At 42.8% G+C, this 18,611-nt stretch overlaps 1 protein-coding gene across 3 annotated transcripts in view; it reads left to right on the top strand.

Moving 5' to 3' along the window:
• Positions 1-15,141: 15,141 nt before the first annotated feature.
• Positions 15,142-18,611, top strand: part of HTATSF1 (HIV-1 Tat specific factor 1) — a 227,408-nt gene continuing 223,938 nt past the window's right edge. For 2 of the 3 annotated variants that reach the window (XM_029607811.1, XM_029607810.1), the window contains exon 1: positions 15,145-15,432. In XM_029607811.1, the coding sequence (XP_029463671.1) occupies positions 15,280-15,432 (153 nt within the window). In that variant the 5' untranslated portion in view covers positions 15,145-15,279. Of the gene's footprint in view, positions 15,433-18,611 lie in introns of all 3 variants that reach the window. The other variant, XM_029607813.1, reaches the window with a different exon arrangement.

Raw genomic sequence — 18,611 nt, 5'->3', positions numbered from 1 at the left:
TGTTTCATGTATTCATTTCATTTATTATTTATATACCACACATACCAAACCTACAAAGCCAATCAAGGCGGTTCACAATAAAATCAAATAAAATACATAAAAACAATATAACATCCCGTAAAACATCCCACCAAAATTCAATAATCCTTAACCACTAATAGAAATTACATTCTGCTGCCTACCAAGCTGTTCCAGACATACAGCTTTCCAGCCATGTCCTGTCCTGCTTGTCCAGCTAAGTCTTTTCCTGTCTCATCCAACATTGGAAATACCCTGACTTATCAATATAGTTCTGCAGTGATACCCACTTAGTACTTTAGAATCCCCTGCTAGCCACAGTCCCCATGGAAAATGGCAACATGCAGGAGGGGATCTTGAGTGGGGGTACTCTTATTGGTTTACTCTGCCATATAGCCTTAGCATGCCCTGGTCCTGCCTGCTATGACACTTTCCCATCTGCAGAGGCCTCCAGACAGCTCTGCTTCCAGCTACCCAAGCCATCTCCTCAATGGCTACCAAACTCAGCCTGTGGAGCAGCCTTCTTATCAACAGGGGTTCTCAGCGAACTTCACTTCCAGCCTTGCTAAGCTCTGCCTTGCTGCTTGCACCACACTCAAGCCCCAGCCCCATTTAATCTTGCCATACCAGAACCGCCGTGCCTCTTCATGGAGTCACCTTTGGATCTCTGACCTGGCCACTCTAGTCTTGTGCCTAGCCTTGTGACCTCCGAGCCTTCTTGTTCCTTGCTTCTTGCTTATGGCCTATCTAGGCCTCACTTTGCCTTGTTGTCTCTGGGCCTTCTTATGCCTTTTTCCTTGCCTTGTGGCCTATCTAGGTCTTACCTCACCTTGTGGCCTCTAGAATGTTTGCTTTTTCAGTACCAAGCTTGCAGAGAGAGAGAGAAACAAGGATGGGCCTCTCGTACCAGCTTCAGCAAAGGCTTTGTATAAACACAAGAAGGAGTCAAAGAGATAAGGTTTGACACAGGTCTCCTCCTTCTTGCAGCTCGAACCATCTTCAGCAAGGGTTTTGGATAAACAAAAGGAGTCAGGCTTGGCAGGAGCTGAACAGCAACTGGAAAAGGAATTTATAAAAAAAACACAGAGGGAGTTATTGGGGAAGGAAAGGGAGGATAGGCCAGAGAGGGGGCTTGCATAGGCTGAAGATGTATAAATAACCATGTACACGTTTCCAGGGTGTGCCTACTTTGTGAGACACCCATACTTGCAAGTTCGTGAATAAAACTTATACTGTTTCACTAAACTTGTGTTCACTCTCCTTCCTTCCAAGAAGGATTTGGTTACTTGTTTCTATCAGCTGGGAGCTCATCCGGGATTCACTTCATCGCAGATACCGGGGACCAGTGACTGAGGAAAGGAAGATGCATCCTATTGATTTCAACGGTCCTCAACTCAACACCAGGGGTCGGTGTCCCGACTGACAAGGAATCCCGAGACGGTAAACTAAGTGAAACAGTCTCAGAGAGAGAAAGACAAAATAGGTACAGCTACAACCAGGCAACTCTGTGCACGGACCAAGGGAAGAAAAATTGACTATTAAAGTATTACCTTGGTGGTTGGGATTGTGGATTTGGAAGGAGTGTGTGGTGAATGAGACGTGTCCAGGACACGAAGGAGGAATTCCAGAAAATCCACAATGGGAAATAAAATGGCACAGTCCATATGTATTCAAAACATTAAAACAGGTTGAAAGAAGGCAAAACAATTACCGGCATGGTTAAAAGGGGAGGTGAAAGAAGCTATTTTAGCCAAAAGATCTTCATTCAAAAATTGGTAGAAGGATCCAACAGAAGAAAATAGGATAATGCATAAGCGTTGGCAAGTTAAATGTAAGACATTGATAAGACAGGCTAAGAGAGAATTTGAAAAGAAGTTGGCCATAGAGGCAAAAACTCACAGTAAAACGTTTTTAAATATATCCGAAGCAGAAAGCCTGTGAGGGAGTCAGTTGGACCGTTAGATGATCGAGGGGTTAAAGGGGCACTTAGAGAAGATAAGGCCATCGCGGAAAGATTAAATGATTTCTTTGCTTCAGTGTTTACTGAAGAGGATGTTGGGGAGGTACCCATACTGGAGAAGGTTTTCATGAGTAATGATTCAGATGGACTGAACCAAATAACGGTGAACCTAGAAGATGTGGTAGGCCTGATTGACAAACTGAAGAGTAGTAAATCACCTGGACTGGATGGTATACACCCCAGGGTTCTGAAGAAACTCAAAAATGAAATTTCAGACCTATTAGTAAACATTTGTAACCTATCATTAAAATCATCCATTGTACCTGAAGACTGGAGGATAGCTTATTTATTTATTTATGAACTTTTATTTACCGACATTCGTGAAACACATCATGCCGGTTTACAATGAACAGAAAGGAGGAAAATTACAATAAACAGGGGAGGGGGAGATGGGGAAGGCAAGAAATGGAAGAGGGATGGGAGAAGAGGGTGGAGACAGGGAGGAGATGGAAAATGCAACAAAGGAACTATATACACATCTACATACATCTTATCTATCATTATATATGACTGTAAATATCTTATCATTCAAGGTTGTTATCATCAGTATAAGAACTTAGGGAGTGGCAGGCAGGGGAGGTAGGGCAAGGGAGGAGCTGGAGATGAGAGGAATGGGCATAACGGAAGGAGATTGGAAGCCGAGCAAAGGTGAACTGAATAGGGGAGACAGTCTATGTTTGGTTCACATCAGGGTAGGCCTGCTTGAAGAGCCATGTCTTGACTCCTTTCTTAAATTTGTGTAGGGATGGCTCTAGACGGAGGAAGGTGGGGAGGGAATTCCAAAGGGTGGGACCAGCGATAGAGAAAGCCCTTTCTCTGGTAAGGGATAGATTTGAGGGATGGGGTGTGGAGAGTGCCTGCATGGGCGGTTCTTGTGGGGCGGTTGGTGGATCGGTAATGAGGCATTTCATCTAGCCAGTTGTGATTGTGTTTATGTAAAGAGCTGTGAAGGATGGTAAGAGTCTTGTATTGTGAGCGGAAGGAAATAGGCAGCCAATGTAGGTCCTTTCAGATGGGGGTGATGTGGTCCCTTTTACGTGTATTGGTTATGATCCTGGCCATGGAGTTTTGCAGAATCTGGAGGGGTTTGATGGTGTTGGCAGGAAGGCCTAGTAGAGGGGAGTTGCAGTAGTCTAGTTTCGTGAGCATAGTAGACTGTATAAGTGCGGAAATCTTGGGTGTGGAGGAGGGGTTTGAGTTTTTTAAGGATATTTAATTTATAGAAACCTCCCTTTAGGAGAGCTTTGATGTGGGGTTTAAAGTTTAGGTGTTGGTCTATAATGACACCTAGGTCTCTTACTGATTGTGACGGGAGTGGGCTGTAGCTGTGTTCTGGAGAGTATTCTGTAATGTGGGGAGTGAGAAATGGTCGGGATGATTAGAGATGACGAGTAATTCAGTTTTTGAGCTAATGTAACCCCAATATTTAAAAAGGGCTCCAGGGGCGATCCGGGAAACTACAGACTGGTTAGACTGACTTCAGTGACAGGTAAAATAGTGGAAAGTGTTCTAAACATCAAAATCACAGAACATATAGAAAGACATGGTTTAATGGAACAAAGTCAGCATGGCTTTACCCAAGGCAAGTCTTGCCTCACAAATCTGCTTCACTTTTTTGAAGGAGTTAATAAACATGTGGATAAAGGTGAACCGGTAGATGTAGTGTACTTGGATTTTCAGAAGGTGTTTGACAAAGTTCCTCATGAGAGGCTTCTAGGAAAAGTAAAAAGTCATGGAATAGGTGGTGATGTCCTTTCTTGGATTACAAACTGGTTAAAAGAAAGGAAACAGAGAGTAGGATTAAATGGACAATTTTCTCAGTAGAAGGGAGTGGGCAGTGGAGTGCCTCAGGGATCTGATTTGGGACCCTTACTTTTCAATATCTTTATAAATGATCTGGAAAGAAATACAACGAGTGAGGTAATCAAATCTGCAGATGATACAAAATTGTTCAGATTAGTTAAATCACAAGCAGATTGTGATAAATTGTAGGAAGACCTTGTGAGACTGGAAAATTGGGCATTGAAATTGCAGATGAAATTTAATGTGGACAAGTGCAAGGTGATGCATATAGGGAAAAATAACCCATGCTATAGTTACACAATGTTAGGTTCCATATTAGGTGCTACCACCCAAGAAATAGATCTACCACCCAAGAAAGATCTAGGCGTCATAGTGGATAACACATTGAAATTGTCGTTTCAGTGTGCTGCGGTAGTCAAAAAAGCAAACAGAATGTTGGGAATTATTAGAAAGGGAATGGTGAATAAAATGGAAAATGTCATAATGCCTCTGTATCGCTCCATGGTGAGACCGCACCTTGAATACTGTGTACAATTCTGGTCGCCGCATCTCAAAAAAGATATAATTGCGATGGAGAAGGTACAGAGAAGGGCTACCAAAATGATAAGGGGAATGGAACAACTCCCCTATGAGGAAAGACTAAAGAGGTTAGGACCTTTCAGCTTGGAGAAGAGACAACTGAGGGGGGATATGATAGAGATGTTTAAAATCATGAGAGGTCTAGAACGGGTAGATGTGAATCGGTTATTTACTCTTTCGGATGGTAGAAAGACTAGGGGGCACTCCATGAAGTTAGCATGGGGCACATTTAAAACTAATCGGAGAAAGTTCTTTTTTACTCAACGCACAATTAAACTCTGGAATTTGTTGCCAGAGGATGTGGTTAGTGCAGTTAGTATAGCTGTGTTTAAGAAAGGATTGGATAAGTTCTTGGAGGAGAAGTCCATTACCTGCTATTAAGTTCACTTAGAGAATAGCCACTGCCATTAGCAATGGTAACATGGAATAGACTTAGTTTTTGGGTACTTGCCAGGTTCTTATGGCCTGGATTGGCCACTGTTGGAAACAGGATGCTGGGCTTGATGGACCCTTGGTCTGACCCAGTATGGCATTTCCTTATGTTCTTATGACACCGAAGAGACGACGAAGGAGCTCCAATGAAGAATAAGGCCAGGAACATTCACAGGAGACCAGGAACATCGAACATGAAGACCATCAAGACAGGCGGAGACCATGGAGAACCTTGCATGGCAAAGGGAGCACAGACAACTGTGAAGATCCATGCGAAGGCCCCGAGGAAGTGGGTCCTTTTATAGGGCTGAACAAGGCAAGGACTGATGACATCATTCTTTGGGGCCATGGGGCTTTTCCCCTCCGCTGGCCCTTTAAAATAAGAACAGAAGAGCACGCGCACACCTAGAGGGCCCAGGACAGGCAGGAGCAGGGAGCCCATGGCGGCGGCGTCTGCCATGCTACACAGGGAGTGGTGAAGACGGCAGCTCCTTGCCGCAAGAAGAGGCATCCCAGGAGTGGCTTCCCTGCCGTGAGGAAACAGCGGCAACTCCACCTGCCGCATACAGCAGTGTCAGGTCGCGAGGAGAGGCAGTGGCGATCCGGGGCGGCATAAGCCACGAGGAAGAAGAGAATCCTGCGGCGTTGGACCAGGAAAGCTGGAGGAGACGGTCGGGTGCTGGCCCGACCAGCGCAAAAAGTGAGAGGCTGCTCGCCGGATGGTCTCCGCGAGCAGCATTGTAACAAGGAGATGTTAATGTCTCATTATAAAGCTCATTTGGAGTACTGTGTACAATTCTGGAGACTGCATCTGCAAAATGATAAACGAGTTGGTCCAGGGGGCATCTACTAAAATGGTCAGTGGTCTTCACCATAAACACAAGGGAACAGACTCAAAGACTTAAAGATGTATACCCTGGAGGAAAGGAAGGAAAGGATAAATGTCTGCAACAGAGTGGACACACCTGAAGCAGTAGAGAGAATGAAAAGTGATCTAAGAAGGCTAGATGAGTGGTCTAAGTTTTGGCAGCTTGGATTCAATGTCAAAAAATGCAGTCATTTATTTGGGATGCAGTTATCCAAAGGAGCTCTTTGTGATGGGGAAATGAAAGATTGATGTGCACAGTCCAGGAAAGAGACCTCTGGGCGACAGTGTTTCATGCTCTTCAAATTAGAAAAAAGAGTCAGCTGAGAGGGGACATGATAGAAGTTTATAAAATCATGAGTGGGGCGGAACTGGTAAATACAGGACAGTTATTTACCCTTTCAAATATTGGTTTTAAACAAAGGATTTAAAACAAATCGTAGAAAGCAATATTTCATTCAGTGCACAATGAAGCTGTGGAATTTGTTGCTTAAGAATGTGGTCATAGCAACTAGCATAGCAGTGATAAGGTTTAGACAAGCTTCTGGAGAAAAAGTCCATAAAACATTAATAACCAGATAAACAAGGAAAGCTATTGCTATTCTTGGGAATGAGTAACAGGAACTAGGTCTACTTTATGGGATCTGTCAGGTATTTGCAACCCAGACTGGCTACTCTTTGAGACAGGATGCAAGGTTCAAAGGATCTTGGTCTCATCCAGCTTGGCATTTCTTATGTTCTTATATTCTTATCCTTGGTAATCTGAGCAACTAAGGTTGAGGCTTTAATGACTGACACTACTGCTCACAAGATTCCTAATCTTAGGGAACATCCAGGGATGAACTGGCCTATCGGGCCTTCGGGCATACCTCGGTGGGCTGGTCACACCACATGACTGGTTGTTAGAAAAATATCCACAAATTGTGAAAGCGGTTCCTGTCAGTTGAGTTTCCAGTCATACCCGTTTTTTACGTTCTGCCCAAGATTCATAAAACTTTACATAATCCTCCCAGCCATCCGATTGTGTCGGGCATTGGCTCCATATTGGAACCGCTTTCACAATTCGTGGATATTTTTCTGAAATCTTTTGTTCCTTTAATATAGTCCCATGTACGTGATTCTTCACATCTGTTGCAAGAAAAGGTTTGGGAGGGATTGCTTTAGATGTAGCAACCTCTATCAGTAAAAATTTTAAGGTTCAGAATTCTGTAAAAGTTTTGTGAAAAAGAAAATAAAACTGAAGTGTCCTTAATACAGAAGGTCTGTAGGCCTGAAAAATAAAAACTATTATACAACAGAATTATTAAAACAATAATATAATATAACTTGTAGAATAACATAGCGCCTCCTAGTGGAGACACCATCATTACTTTATAGATTGCAACTATTGTGCCAGGTTGCAATCAATAATACTCTGAGCTTAAATTCAATGTGGAATATCAGAATAGAATTTCTTCTTATAATTATTAGAATAGGAAATTAAACACGCTGTTTGCTCAGCTCTGTCTGCTGCATGCTAAAGTGACTGTAACTACTATTAATCTGTCTGAGTTATAACATATATAAACTAGAGAGAGAAACTGCAGTACTAAGTCCAGTTTTTTTTTTTTTTTTTTCAAAAGTTCTCCCTCCCTCCCCCATGAGTGGCTAGCAAGAGTTACAGAAAAAGGGGGGGGAGGAGCAGTGTTTCTCAAAAGAAAAGAACTACACCCAAGGAGTTAATCCTTCAGTCAATAGAAACTTAAAGATAGCATTGTTTAACAATTGACCACAGACAATGGCTGGCCCAGGATTTGCTGATTCTTTGCAGACAGATACTATTTTTTTAATTTACTTTAGGGAGAATCACAGTAAGTTCTGTACGCTAGCAATTCAAACTATAAACTTAAATCTCAGAGAAATGGAGTCATTTTAAATGTGAGCCAAATAAACTTTGCAAAAGGGAAACTTTCACATGTAATTTACACAGAATATTATTCAAATTTCAGTACAGTTTGTAACATAAGCTCTGCATACACTTTGTGGGGGAAAATATTCTCAAAGTATGCAGATTTTTTGTAACTGAATTAAAATACTAATAGAAACCATTTTTTCCAAATTTGTACTGTCTGCACAGTTACTTTGCCTAATCTGTTCTGCAAGAGGTCATTGAAGTGTATAATTAAATCAATTTTTTCATAGTGATATTTTCTTTGCTTGTAACGCAGGAGTCTAATTAAATCCTTTTTTTCATAATGATATTTTCTTTGCTTGTAACACAGGCCCAAGGTCTTACACGCTGATTTCTTTGAAGACCTGGGGGCATAGCCACTGCTCATGGCACTCAACTCTATTGCTGCCACACCTAGTTCTTTGTTCCTTTCTGTAATGGGAAAGGCTTGAATCCCTTTCAATAATTCCTCTCTTGTGAGATTTCCATGTTCTAGGTGAAATCCCATGGTGGTTGGTGGGGGAAGGGCTTGCAGGCAAGATGGAGGAAGGCTAGTTTTTCTGACCTCAGTGTTTTCAGTTTCTTGGGGCTTTTTCTCTGAGGTGGATGCAGAGGAAGCCACAGGAGCCATGTGAGTGTGTGTCCCCAGATGTTCTATTTCATTTTCTGTCCCCCTTTGTTCATGGTTATTTTCTGTGATGGGGAAGGCTTGAAGTCCTTCCAACAAATCTTTTTCTGTAAAGTTTTCTTTCTGCAGTTTCTGCTGAAATTCAATGCTAATCGCCCCACCCAGGCCAGGTGGTGGCTCTATTGTTCTCAAGGACTGCTTTTCTAAAGAAGGCGGAGAAGTGTGAATGGGCTTGGAGAGCTGATACAAAGAATTTGCTGTCTCTGAGGGAGATTGAGAAGATGGGGGAAGGGTATGTCTGCCTGCTTCTAAAAGCACATGGTTTGAAACTGCTGTTTTTAAACCTTTTTTTTCTTTGCATTCGATGGCTTCTGTACATTTTTGCCAGATTAATCTTAGCTTTATGGGAGCTCTGGGAGCCGTATGAAGATAATTGCCGATTGAGATCCATTCCTGGGTATTTAGAGTTCCAGACTCCATCGAATACCAAGGGCAACGGCAAGCTATTTCACTTATTAATTTTTCTAAGTCCCCCAGGCTGACTTGCGCTATTTTTCTTCTGGTGATGAAATAATGATTATTGATGATTTGCTGCAGCTTTCTGGCATGTAGCCGCTGCTGTACAGTCAAATCATTACCCATTCTTACGAGTGTGGGGAACAAACTTGCTGAGAAATACTTAAATATACTAAAAAGTACTTTAATATACTTACGATTGCAAATCTGTTGAACGATACGTATCTAGGCTATGACCAGCCGAAATAAGCATGGAGTTTATCATCACTGTCGCGGGTCACCAGATGTAGGAGTAATGAATAGGCATCAGACAGCAGCATTCATGGCAGGCAGGAGGAGGGAAGGCAAAGAGAGCAAAGAGGGTTTGACCTCCCGAGCCTCTTCCTTTTATTGTACATTCATACAAAGGCAGATGATGTGTCATTACATGATTGGCTACTTTCCCATAGCAACAGAAGAGTCATTACACCATTGGCTTTGGCTCAGGGGGTGTGCACGGATCATATCGTTGGCTGCTGAAATCTATACCTCCTGACTTTGTCCTGCCTCTGACTAGGGAAAACCCAGCCCTTCTTTCAGGCTAACAGGATTAATTATAGGCCAGAGAAATACATGAAGTCAGGTATCCTCTCCTAGGCAGAGGGGCTTAAGCACAAGTGATGCTTTTATTCAGGCAAATGTCAGGGAGAAGGGAAGTTAGTGTTTAACCCTGATGAAATGGCTTGCTGGCAAGCGCATATTTCCCACAGTTCCTTTAATATAGTCCCATGTACGTGATTCTTCACATCTGATTACTATGTTAAAGGACTTAAGCATCCCCCCGTCCCCATGTTTTTTGATTGCATTGGATATAGTGTCCTTATACTCAAATATCCCTCAGGATAAAGCTTTAGAAGTGGTTGAGGAGACATTGAATTCACGTTTGGGTCCTGAACGCATACCTACCTGGTTTCTAATACAACTTACAACACTGGCATTGACCCAGAATTATTTTCGTTTTGAAGATACTTATTATCAGCAAATAAAGGGTACAGCCATCGGGGTGACTATGGCCCCAAGCCTGGCTTGTCTATATGTGGCAAAATTTGAGGAAACATATATCTACACCTCTGTTTGGTCCAGGTTTTTACACACTTGGCTCAGGTACATTGATGACATTGTCTTGATTTGGTTGGGTACAGATGTCCAGTTTTACATGTTTTATGATTGGCTTAATCAGTGTAATCCTAACCTACAATTTAGTTGTAATATACACCCTTCCCAAATTGCGTTTTTGGACATTCTTATAAGTTTTGATAACTCTACTTTTTCCACTACCATTTTCAGAAAAGACACTGACCGTAACACCTTACTTAAATTTGATAGTTGTCACCCCAGGGCTCTGAAAAAGAATATACCCACTGGACAGTTCCTGCACCTCCGCTGGCTCTGTTCATCTGACTTCATTATTAAAGCTGAGATGACATCTTGGTTTAAGTTGAGAGGGTACCCTAGTAAAGTGTTAAGATCAGCCTTCAAACGGGCTCTATATGTTAATAGAGATTTGCTATTTTTACCTGCAGTAAGCAGCACAGATAAGTCATTAAACTGTATTTTACCTTTCTCTCCATTAAGTAATTCTATCACCCAGATTATACGTAAGCATTGGCATTCATTGTCTCTTCAACAAACTTTTCAAGGTGCTTTAAGGTTCACATATCGTAGAGGGAGAAATTTGCGAGATCAGCTCACACACTCTGACTCTAGCGTAAGACAGACAAGTAATCAGGCTACTGGAATACACAAACCTTGCGTGTACACAAAATTGTTCCGTGTACTATGTCTCATTTTACACACCCCTGCTCTGGGAAACAATATTTGTTACGGTGTAATTCGGACTGTAATTCTGAAGGGGTTATTTATATCATCCGATGCCCCTGTGTCAAACTGTATGTGGAGAAAACGAGTAGACGGGTTAAACTAGAATTATCGAACATAGGTCCAACATTAAACATTCCCGTGAAAATGCCCCACTCGTTGAACATTGGCTCAGTGTTCACATACTGTGTCAGATCTATTTTATTTTGTTTTAGAGGTTGTTACTTTTCCTAGTAGAGGAGGAAACCTCTCTGAATACCTGATCCGTAGAGAGCAAAAATGGATACACATTTTAAACACTGTTTCTCCCCTTGGACTGAATAAGGAGCTTGAATGGCATTATTTCACTTGATTCTGATTGGATATACTGTCTCACTCCTGATTGGTTGTTTCTCCTGTACAGCTGATTGGTCCACATGGTTTGGCGCCTTTTTTGACAGTGTTTAAAAATACATTGGTGATAATGTTGTACGCGCTCCCTGCCACATAATTGTATACTTCATGAAGGTATGTTTTAATGTTTGATTTGTAAAAGTTGTTGTCGGCATATGTTCCCATTGATTAACATAGTCCCCTTTTATGTTTTGTTTCTAGAATTGTTGACATTAATTGCCTGTCCCTCTCGACGCAGCCTCGGCGAAACACGGGTCCGTGTCGGGGGACCCCTTTGAAAGTTACAATAATTACAGTGGAGTTGCCATATGAATAATAAAAAAATTTATTGGAGTATTTACAACAGACTATGTAAACTTTTTCTGCATTCATCTTGCTGATATGTTTAAGTAACTTGGCCATATATAACTTATCCGGCTAAATTACACGGTATATTCACCGGCATGGCTAGGTCGCTGAATATATGCATACATATTTTTACTTAGCCATATCAGTTATAACCATCTATTGTAGATGGTGAACTTATGCGGCTAAGACCAAATATTGCTACTTAGTTGCATAAGTTATGCAGCTAAGTTGCGCCACCCACTGCCGGCCCACAACTTATGCAGCCAACTTTTTAGTCATATAAGGGACTTATGTAGCTAAGCAATAGCCACTAAATGTAAGCGCATCTTCAACAGCTGCTCTTAACCACATAAGTTCTACTTATCTGGCTAAGTAGCGCTGAAAGCGCTTTGAATATTGGGCCTCCTAAGTTTGTTGGCTGTTTTGATATATTCATTCTTTTCATGGTTTTGATATTATGAATGTCTTATATCTCTTAATTTTATTGCGTGATGTTTTGTGATTATGTTTCTGTTTTTCCGTTTTTGCACTGCATAATACAGTCGGGCTTGTTGTGGTTACCAGAGCATGTTTGTGAGCGAGAGAGAACGAGTGAGCCAATGAGCACATGTTTGAGCAAGAGAACTATTTAAACCAGTGGACCTGTTTGTGAGTATAAAACAGAGCAATTGAGCCAGTGAGCTTGTGTGTGAGCAAGAATGAGTCAGTGAACATGTGTGTGAGCATATATATATGAGAGAGCGATTGAGCCAGTGAGAATGTGTGTGAACAAGAGCGTGAGCATGTGACACAGTGAGCATGTCTGTGAGAGAGAGCATGTGAGCCAGTAAGCATTGTGAGAGACAGCATGTGATCTAATGAGTACGTGCGAGAGAGAGCATATAAAAGAGTTTGTGTGAGAATGAACATGTGTATTAGAGAGAGAAGAAAGTTGTGCATATCTCCCACCCCTTACTAATCCATGACAATCTCAGGTTGACTGGAATTTAAAGTTCCCAGATACGGAGAGCAGGGGATTAATTTTAGCTTTAATTTTAATTATTGGGTATTGTTTGCTGTGTCTGCTATTTTGAAATATTTTATCAATGTTTGGGAAATTAAAAAAACAATGTTATATGACTGTAATCATTGGATGTTCTTTTCATCAGTTGTTTTGAAATATTTATTCTTTTTGGGGTAGATTTTATGCCTGATTTTATGACATTTATTTATTTAACACCTTTTTATATACCGGCATTCGTAGGACACATCATGTCGGTTCACAAGTAACTGAGAAAGGAAATTACAATGAACGAGGATGGAGGGCTAACTGGGAAATAGTTGGATAATATACGAAACTGGATAACATATGAAAGTACAGGATAGAGAGTCAACGAGCAGGGATACAACTTTGTTGAACGACATGGAATTTGCTTATCCATGTTAAGATTAAATATGCATAAGCATTGTTAAGGAGGCGTGTGTGTGCACTTATAAACTTAGTATATGAACTTATTTACAGTATAAAGGAGGCATGTGCACTTATGTACAATTATATGCAGGGGGAAGAGGGAGGGAGCGAGGAGGGGAAAGGAGGAGGGGTGGAGGGAACAAGGAAACATTATGGCAAGGTACTTTCAAGGAAAGTTTGCTAAGGGGTGAAGGGCGGGGTGGAAGGGAGGCTGCGGGGCGCAGGGGAAAGGTGTGGGGGAGGGAGCAGGGGGGGTACTGGGATGGTAAGAGGGAGGTCAAGGAGAAGGTATGAAGGCTGGGCGGGAGCTGAGATAGTTCAGAGATGAACAATGACTAGGGTTGAGAGGAGTTGGGGTAAGCCTGTTTAAAGAGCCATGTCTTGATTCCTTTTTTGAAATGGCTCAGGGACGGTTCTAAACGGAGTTTGGCAGACATGTGTGCGCAGGCATGCTCATGTTATAAAATTGGGGGTCGGCACGCGCAAAGGGGTGTACAATTGTGCGCCTTGCATGCACTGAACTGCGCTGCCTTCTCCCGTTCCCTTCCTCCTAGCCTGACCTTCCCACCCCTTCCCCTAACCTTTCCCCCCCAGCCCTACTCTACCCCCCCGACCTTTGTCCTACCTTTTGCGCCTGTCTCTGGGCAGGCGCAAGTTTCGCGCGCCAGCAACCTGCCGATACGCGATCCTCCAACACAGCGGCAATGGCTGCTGTATCGGAGGCCTCTGGCCTCGCCCATGCCCTGTCCCCGGACCACCCCTTTAGTAAAGCCCCGGGACTTACGCGCGTCCCGGGGATTTACGCGTGTCGTCGGGCCTTTTGAAAATAGGCCCAGCGCGCGTAACCCCGCCTTACGCGCGTAGAGCTTTTAAAATCCATCCCTTTATGAATTTGGTTTTACTATTATGATTGATGCTTTCTATTTCTAGCTGTTATTTTCCATTCCATACAGAGTCTGGCTTGTTGCAGTTTCAAGTTCGGTTTTTGTCTGCGTGTTTCTGTTTATACTTTATCATCTCTTCATTTTGTATTTGGTGAGGGTCTGTCTGTGTTCTACATGTGTGACTTAAGGTAAGGTATTCTGCTAAGCAGATTTGTGGGGTGGCCCCAAGCGATTTGTATGGATGGAATGGGGGTCTACAGCTTTATTTACTCACTGCTGGTCTAGAGTATGCTCTAATTCTTAGATATTTAGAAAAAAGGTGAAATTTGTTTTGGAGGTATTTGGGCTTAATTCTGCCAGGTTTCAGAGTCAACTTGGCATATTGATGCATGTGCTGCAGAGAAAGTGCACAAGGAAGTCAGATACCCCATGGGCCGGTTTTGAGAAAATCCCCCAGGCTGATATTTTCCTGCAATCCGCCCCTTGGGGGAGGGTGGGGGAAGTCAATATTTGAATGGATGGAAATAGGATTGCAGCTCAGTTGCTCACCTGTGGTCTAGAGTGTTTTTATTATTAATTATTAATTATTAATTAATAGTTATTAATGTTGAAGATATTTTAGCTCAATTCTGCCAGGCGTCAGGTCACATGATGTACCTGCTGCTGCTGCTATTTTCCTACAATTCACCCTAGGAACATCTTTTATAGAAATTATTATCTTGTTCTAAACGTTATGTTTTAACATTATACACACGTCCAGGGAACATTTTACCTATTTGAAAACAAGTAGGTTTATTGGAAAGGGCCACCAAAGGTAGAACCAGTGCAAAATCCTGCAGTCCACGAGGTGGTCACACCAACTTATCCCAGAGAACACTTCAACCTAGATATTTGTTTTGTTTCGTTTCAGGTGTGCTGAAGTACTTTTCAAAAATAAAGGACTATGTTTAAGATTGATCGCACCCTCTAACATTCTAGGATTTGTCCAGTAATTGTCAGAAATATTTTCCCTGTGAAATCTGAATAGGTGCATGTGGGATACGGGCTATGACTCACAACACTAAAAAAAAAGTGGATTCTGAAAACTATTACAACAGTTGTATTAATATTAAATAATGCATCTTCTTCCGAGGGGCATTTGTGTTGGGGAGGTGCTCTTCTGAGACTATGCCTATGACTTCAACATTTTAATTGTCATCCTGAGTCAATACAAAATTCAAGACTACAAATCCCACTATGCCTTTCATTGGGGAAACTAGGAATAGATTTAAAATGTTCCGGATGGATTTGAGTTGTAGACATGTGTGACACTTCCAGAATAATAAAATACAGTAAGAGTACCAAATGTTCATCCCATAACCAAAACGGCTGCCAGCCGTCTTCTCCCTTACCGTGCATACACAGAAGCTGCTCAGCAGGCAGTCCAGCTCGGCTGTACGCGCGTCACTTCCGGCAGTGGGCCCTGCAGAGTGGAGGCTGTTCTGAGGAGCGCGCAGGGTACTGCGCTCCCGGTACCGGTAGGCTCGAGGGCTCCCGCCTCCATCGCGAGGCGCGCCATGAGCGGCGACGAGGAGTTTTACGAGCAGCTGCGGTTACAGCAAATCTACGGGGAAAACCGGGACGAAGGCCCCGACCCCTACACTTTCGTGGACCCTTCCGACGGCACCGTATACGAGTGGGACCTGGACAAGAAGGCCTGGTTTCCCAAGGTAGGGTAGGGGGGCGCTTTTCGCAAGGGATGGGCCGGGGTCTCCCGGGTGTTTCACATGTGGCAGACTCCGGCGAAGGCAACATCGGTGCTGGCTATCCCCAGAGGGTGCTGCAGATTTGAGAGAAGCCTGTCAACAGTTTTATCTGCAACAGTTGTTATTGAATAGAAGACTAGGAATAGAGCTTTATTTTGGGTTGCTTCTTTGTGGAATGGGCTGCCTTTGGAAATCCGTCAGTTATAAGATTATTAGACCTTTCAGAAGCAGGTGAATGCTCATCTGTTCCGGGAGGCCTTTGGGGGAGTATAGTTGGGTTTTTTTTTTATGTTTCTGATTTGCGCATGTGAAATTGTCGCTACTCAGAACAGATGTCTGGCAATTGGGCGGGTAAGAAATTGCTGTAAATTAAATAAATAATTTCTGGTATGAACAATCTTAGTTTATTCTTTTTTATTCAGAGCAATGCGCCTCTTCATCCCATTGCTGGGCCTCATGCACTATTACAATAGCGATGTCAAACTTGTCTGGACTATTGTGTTAAATATCAGGGGTCATTGGGATGGGTAGCTACCATAGGTGTTGGAACTTGGCCTATTTTCAGCTGGGCTTTGTGCCTCTTGATTGGCTGTAGAGTTAGCTTGTGCTATCTAGTTCCCATGTGCCACAGGCTCACCAACTTGGCTGTAGAACACAGAAAGTTAACTGTAAAGATGTTAAAATATTTGGGGTATTTTCTGGAGGAGGAGGAGGAGGTTGCACACATTTTTACGGTAAGTGTAATAGTTGAAAAATAATGAATATTCTAAATATTGTTTGCACTGCACTATTGTTAAGTGAAAAGTATGCTTCCTGTTGCCAAATTATAAAACCTCTTTTTATAGCTGCAGAGTCTGATAACTCTCCTTGCCTCTGCTTTAAATGAAGTGAAGAAGTATTTTCTCATGTTTCCTCTCAACCTTCTTCCAAGCAAGTTCAGTACAAGGGGGTCATGAACTGAAGTTGCTGAGAGGAAGGTTCAGAAGAAACATGAGAAAATACTTCTTTACTGAGAGAAATCAAAACCATAAGAAAATCCAAGTATGTTTGAGACAGATATATGGGTAGATTTTATAAATTTACGCGAGCGCGTACTTTTGTTCGCACACCAGGCGCGAACAAAAGTGCGCTGGATTTTATAAGATACGCGCATATCTTATAAAATCTGGGGTCGGCGCGTGCAAGGGGGTGCACATTTGTGCAACTTGCGCGCGCCAAGTCCGGCGCGCGCTGCCTGTTCCCTCTGAGGCCGCTCTGAAATCGGAGCGGCCTCGGAGGGAACTTTCTTTCCACCCCCCACACCTTCCCCTCCCTTCCCCTACCTAACCCACCCCCCTGGCCCTACCTAAACCCCCCCTACCTTTGGCAGATTCTGCGTGTGCCAGCGGGCTGCTGGCGCGCCATCACCCGACCCGGGGGCTGGTCCTGAGGCCTCGACCACGCCCCCGGTCCCGCCCAAACCGCCCCTGACCCTGGACACACTCCCGGACACGCCCCCTCCCCTGCCCCTTTTACGAAGCCCCGGGACTTGCGCGCCGGCACGCGAGTACCCTGTGTGCGCAAATCCTGCCGGATTTACGCGCGCAGGGCTTTTAAAATCCGGCCTATAGAGAAGAGTGGTAGGACAAGGCTAGAAAATTGCAATGTTACAATCCACCATTCACTCTCCACATAAGAGGCAAGGGGAGGAAGGGATAAGGAGATATGGATAAAAGAAAGCATGAGCTAGTAACACTGCATGCCATGTGCTAACTGCCATGTGAAATAACTGCTGATGCTGGCAGGTTGGTGGTGATCATGTACCATCCAGTAAGGTCATGGGATCTAGACAGTTAAATATTTGATCAGCAATCTTGCTCGTTTTGGTAGCCGTTTACATTATTAAAAATCTTGGTGGTAAAGACTGGTGGGGGTGTTGTAGTTAGGTGTTGGATTAAGTATGAAGATTTTGTATGCTTTTCTACCCCCCCTCCCCCCACAAATGTTAGAGAACTAAAGAAATAAATAGAAACTGTTCTTATGTTCTTATGAGTGATATTCTATCAGTGGTCAAGCTTCTACTGCTGGCAGCTGGGCCAATCCTGTCTCCCAGAATTGGATGGGCCAATTGGTCTTTTTCTGTGCACATCTACTATGTGATGCTGACTTTAATGCATACTTCCATATACTAGAAAGTAAGGAATTTCAGTAATGGCATGTGATCTTCTGATAGCATTGTTTGTGTGTGTTTTTGAGTATTAATAGTTGAATGATGTTATTTCGAGTCACACATGATTCAGTGTTTTTCTGAATATGTATGTGAACTAGTTGCAGTCTGCCACGAATTGAGGAAGACTTTGAATTTATTGTCCTTCTTAATTCCTCGAGCAAAAGAGGGAAAGCAGAGTGTGTATTTATCTAAAAGCAATATAAGTACCCATGGCTAGATTTTGCTTTTTTGTACAGAAAACAAGAACAGTTCCACTGTTTTTATTGGCTTCAGATGCTGGATTTGCTGTGCAGTGGAGATAATAGTATCAGCCACCAAATGCTAGTTTGGTTCTTGTTTTAGAGAACTGCGCTCAGCTGTTCTGTGACTGGTAGCTATGATTCTTGCCAACTCCCAAGCCTCTTATATTTCTTATGCACCCTGGCAGCATCAGCAGACAGACACTATTGTATAAACAGAATGTCACATGAGCTGATGGTACATTTTTTACTTGTTTTCTCGGAATGATCAAGCATGAGGAAGCTCAAAGAAGTGTGGTTTTTTTTTTTTTTAATATAATTAAGAGCAACATGCATGTGAAACTCCTAGGATTGCAATTTGCCATTTTTTTCTATGCACTGTTTCAGGGTAAATTCTTGTGCACTCATAATTTTAGAAAACATCACCACTGTTCCTTAGTCTAGTTTAGAGCATTAGTTCTCAACTCAGTCCTCAGGGCACACCTACCAGTCAGAGCAGGCTAGGCAACTCCCAGAGTGCCTTAAACAGGTCTGCTTTTCAGGATATCTACGATAAGTTCTTGGAGAAGTCCATTACCTGCTATTAATCAAATTGACTTAGAAAAAATAGCCACTGTGTTCTACAGCCAAGCTGGTGAGCCTGTGGCACATGGGATATTACTTAGTTTTTGGGTACTTGCCAGGTACTTGTAGCC

The sequence above is a fragment of the Rhinatrema bivittatum genome, chromosome 6 (genome assembly GCF_901001135.1).
Source record: "Rhinatrema bivittatum chromosome 6, aRhiBiv1.1, whole genome shotgun sequence".
In the NCBI taxonomy this organism is placed as follows: Eukaryota; Metazoa; Chordata; class Amphibia; order Gymnophiona; family Rhinatrematidae; genus Rhinatrema; species Rhinatrema bivittatum.
The sequence above is the reverse complement of the archived record's forward strand: the minus strand, read 5'-3'. Positions and strand labels throughout refer to the sequence as shown.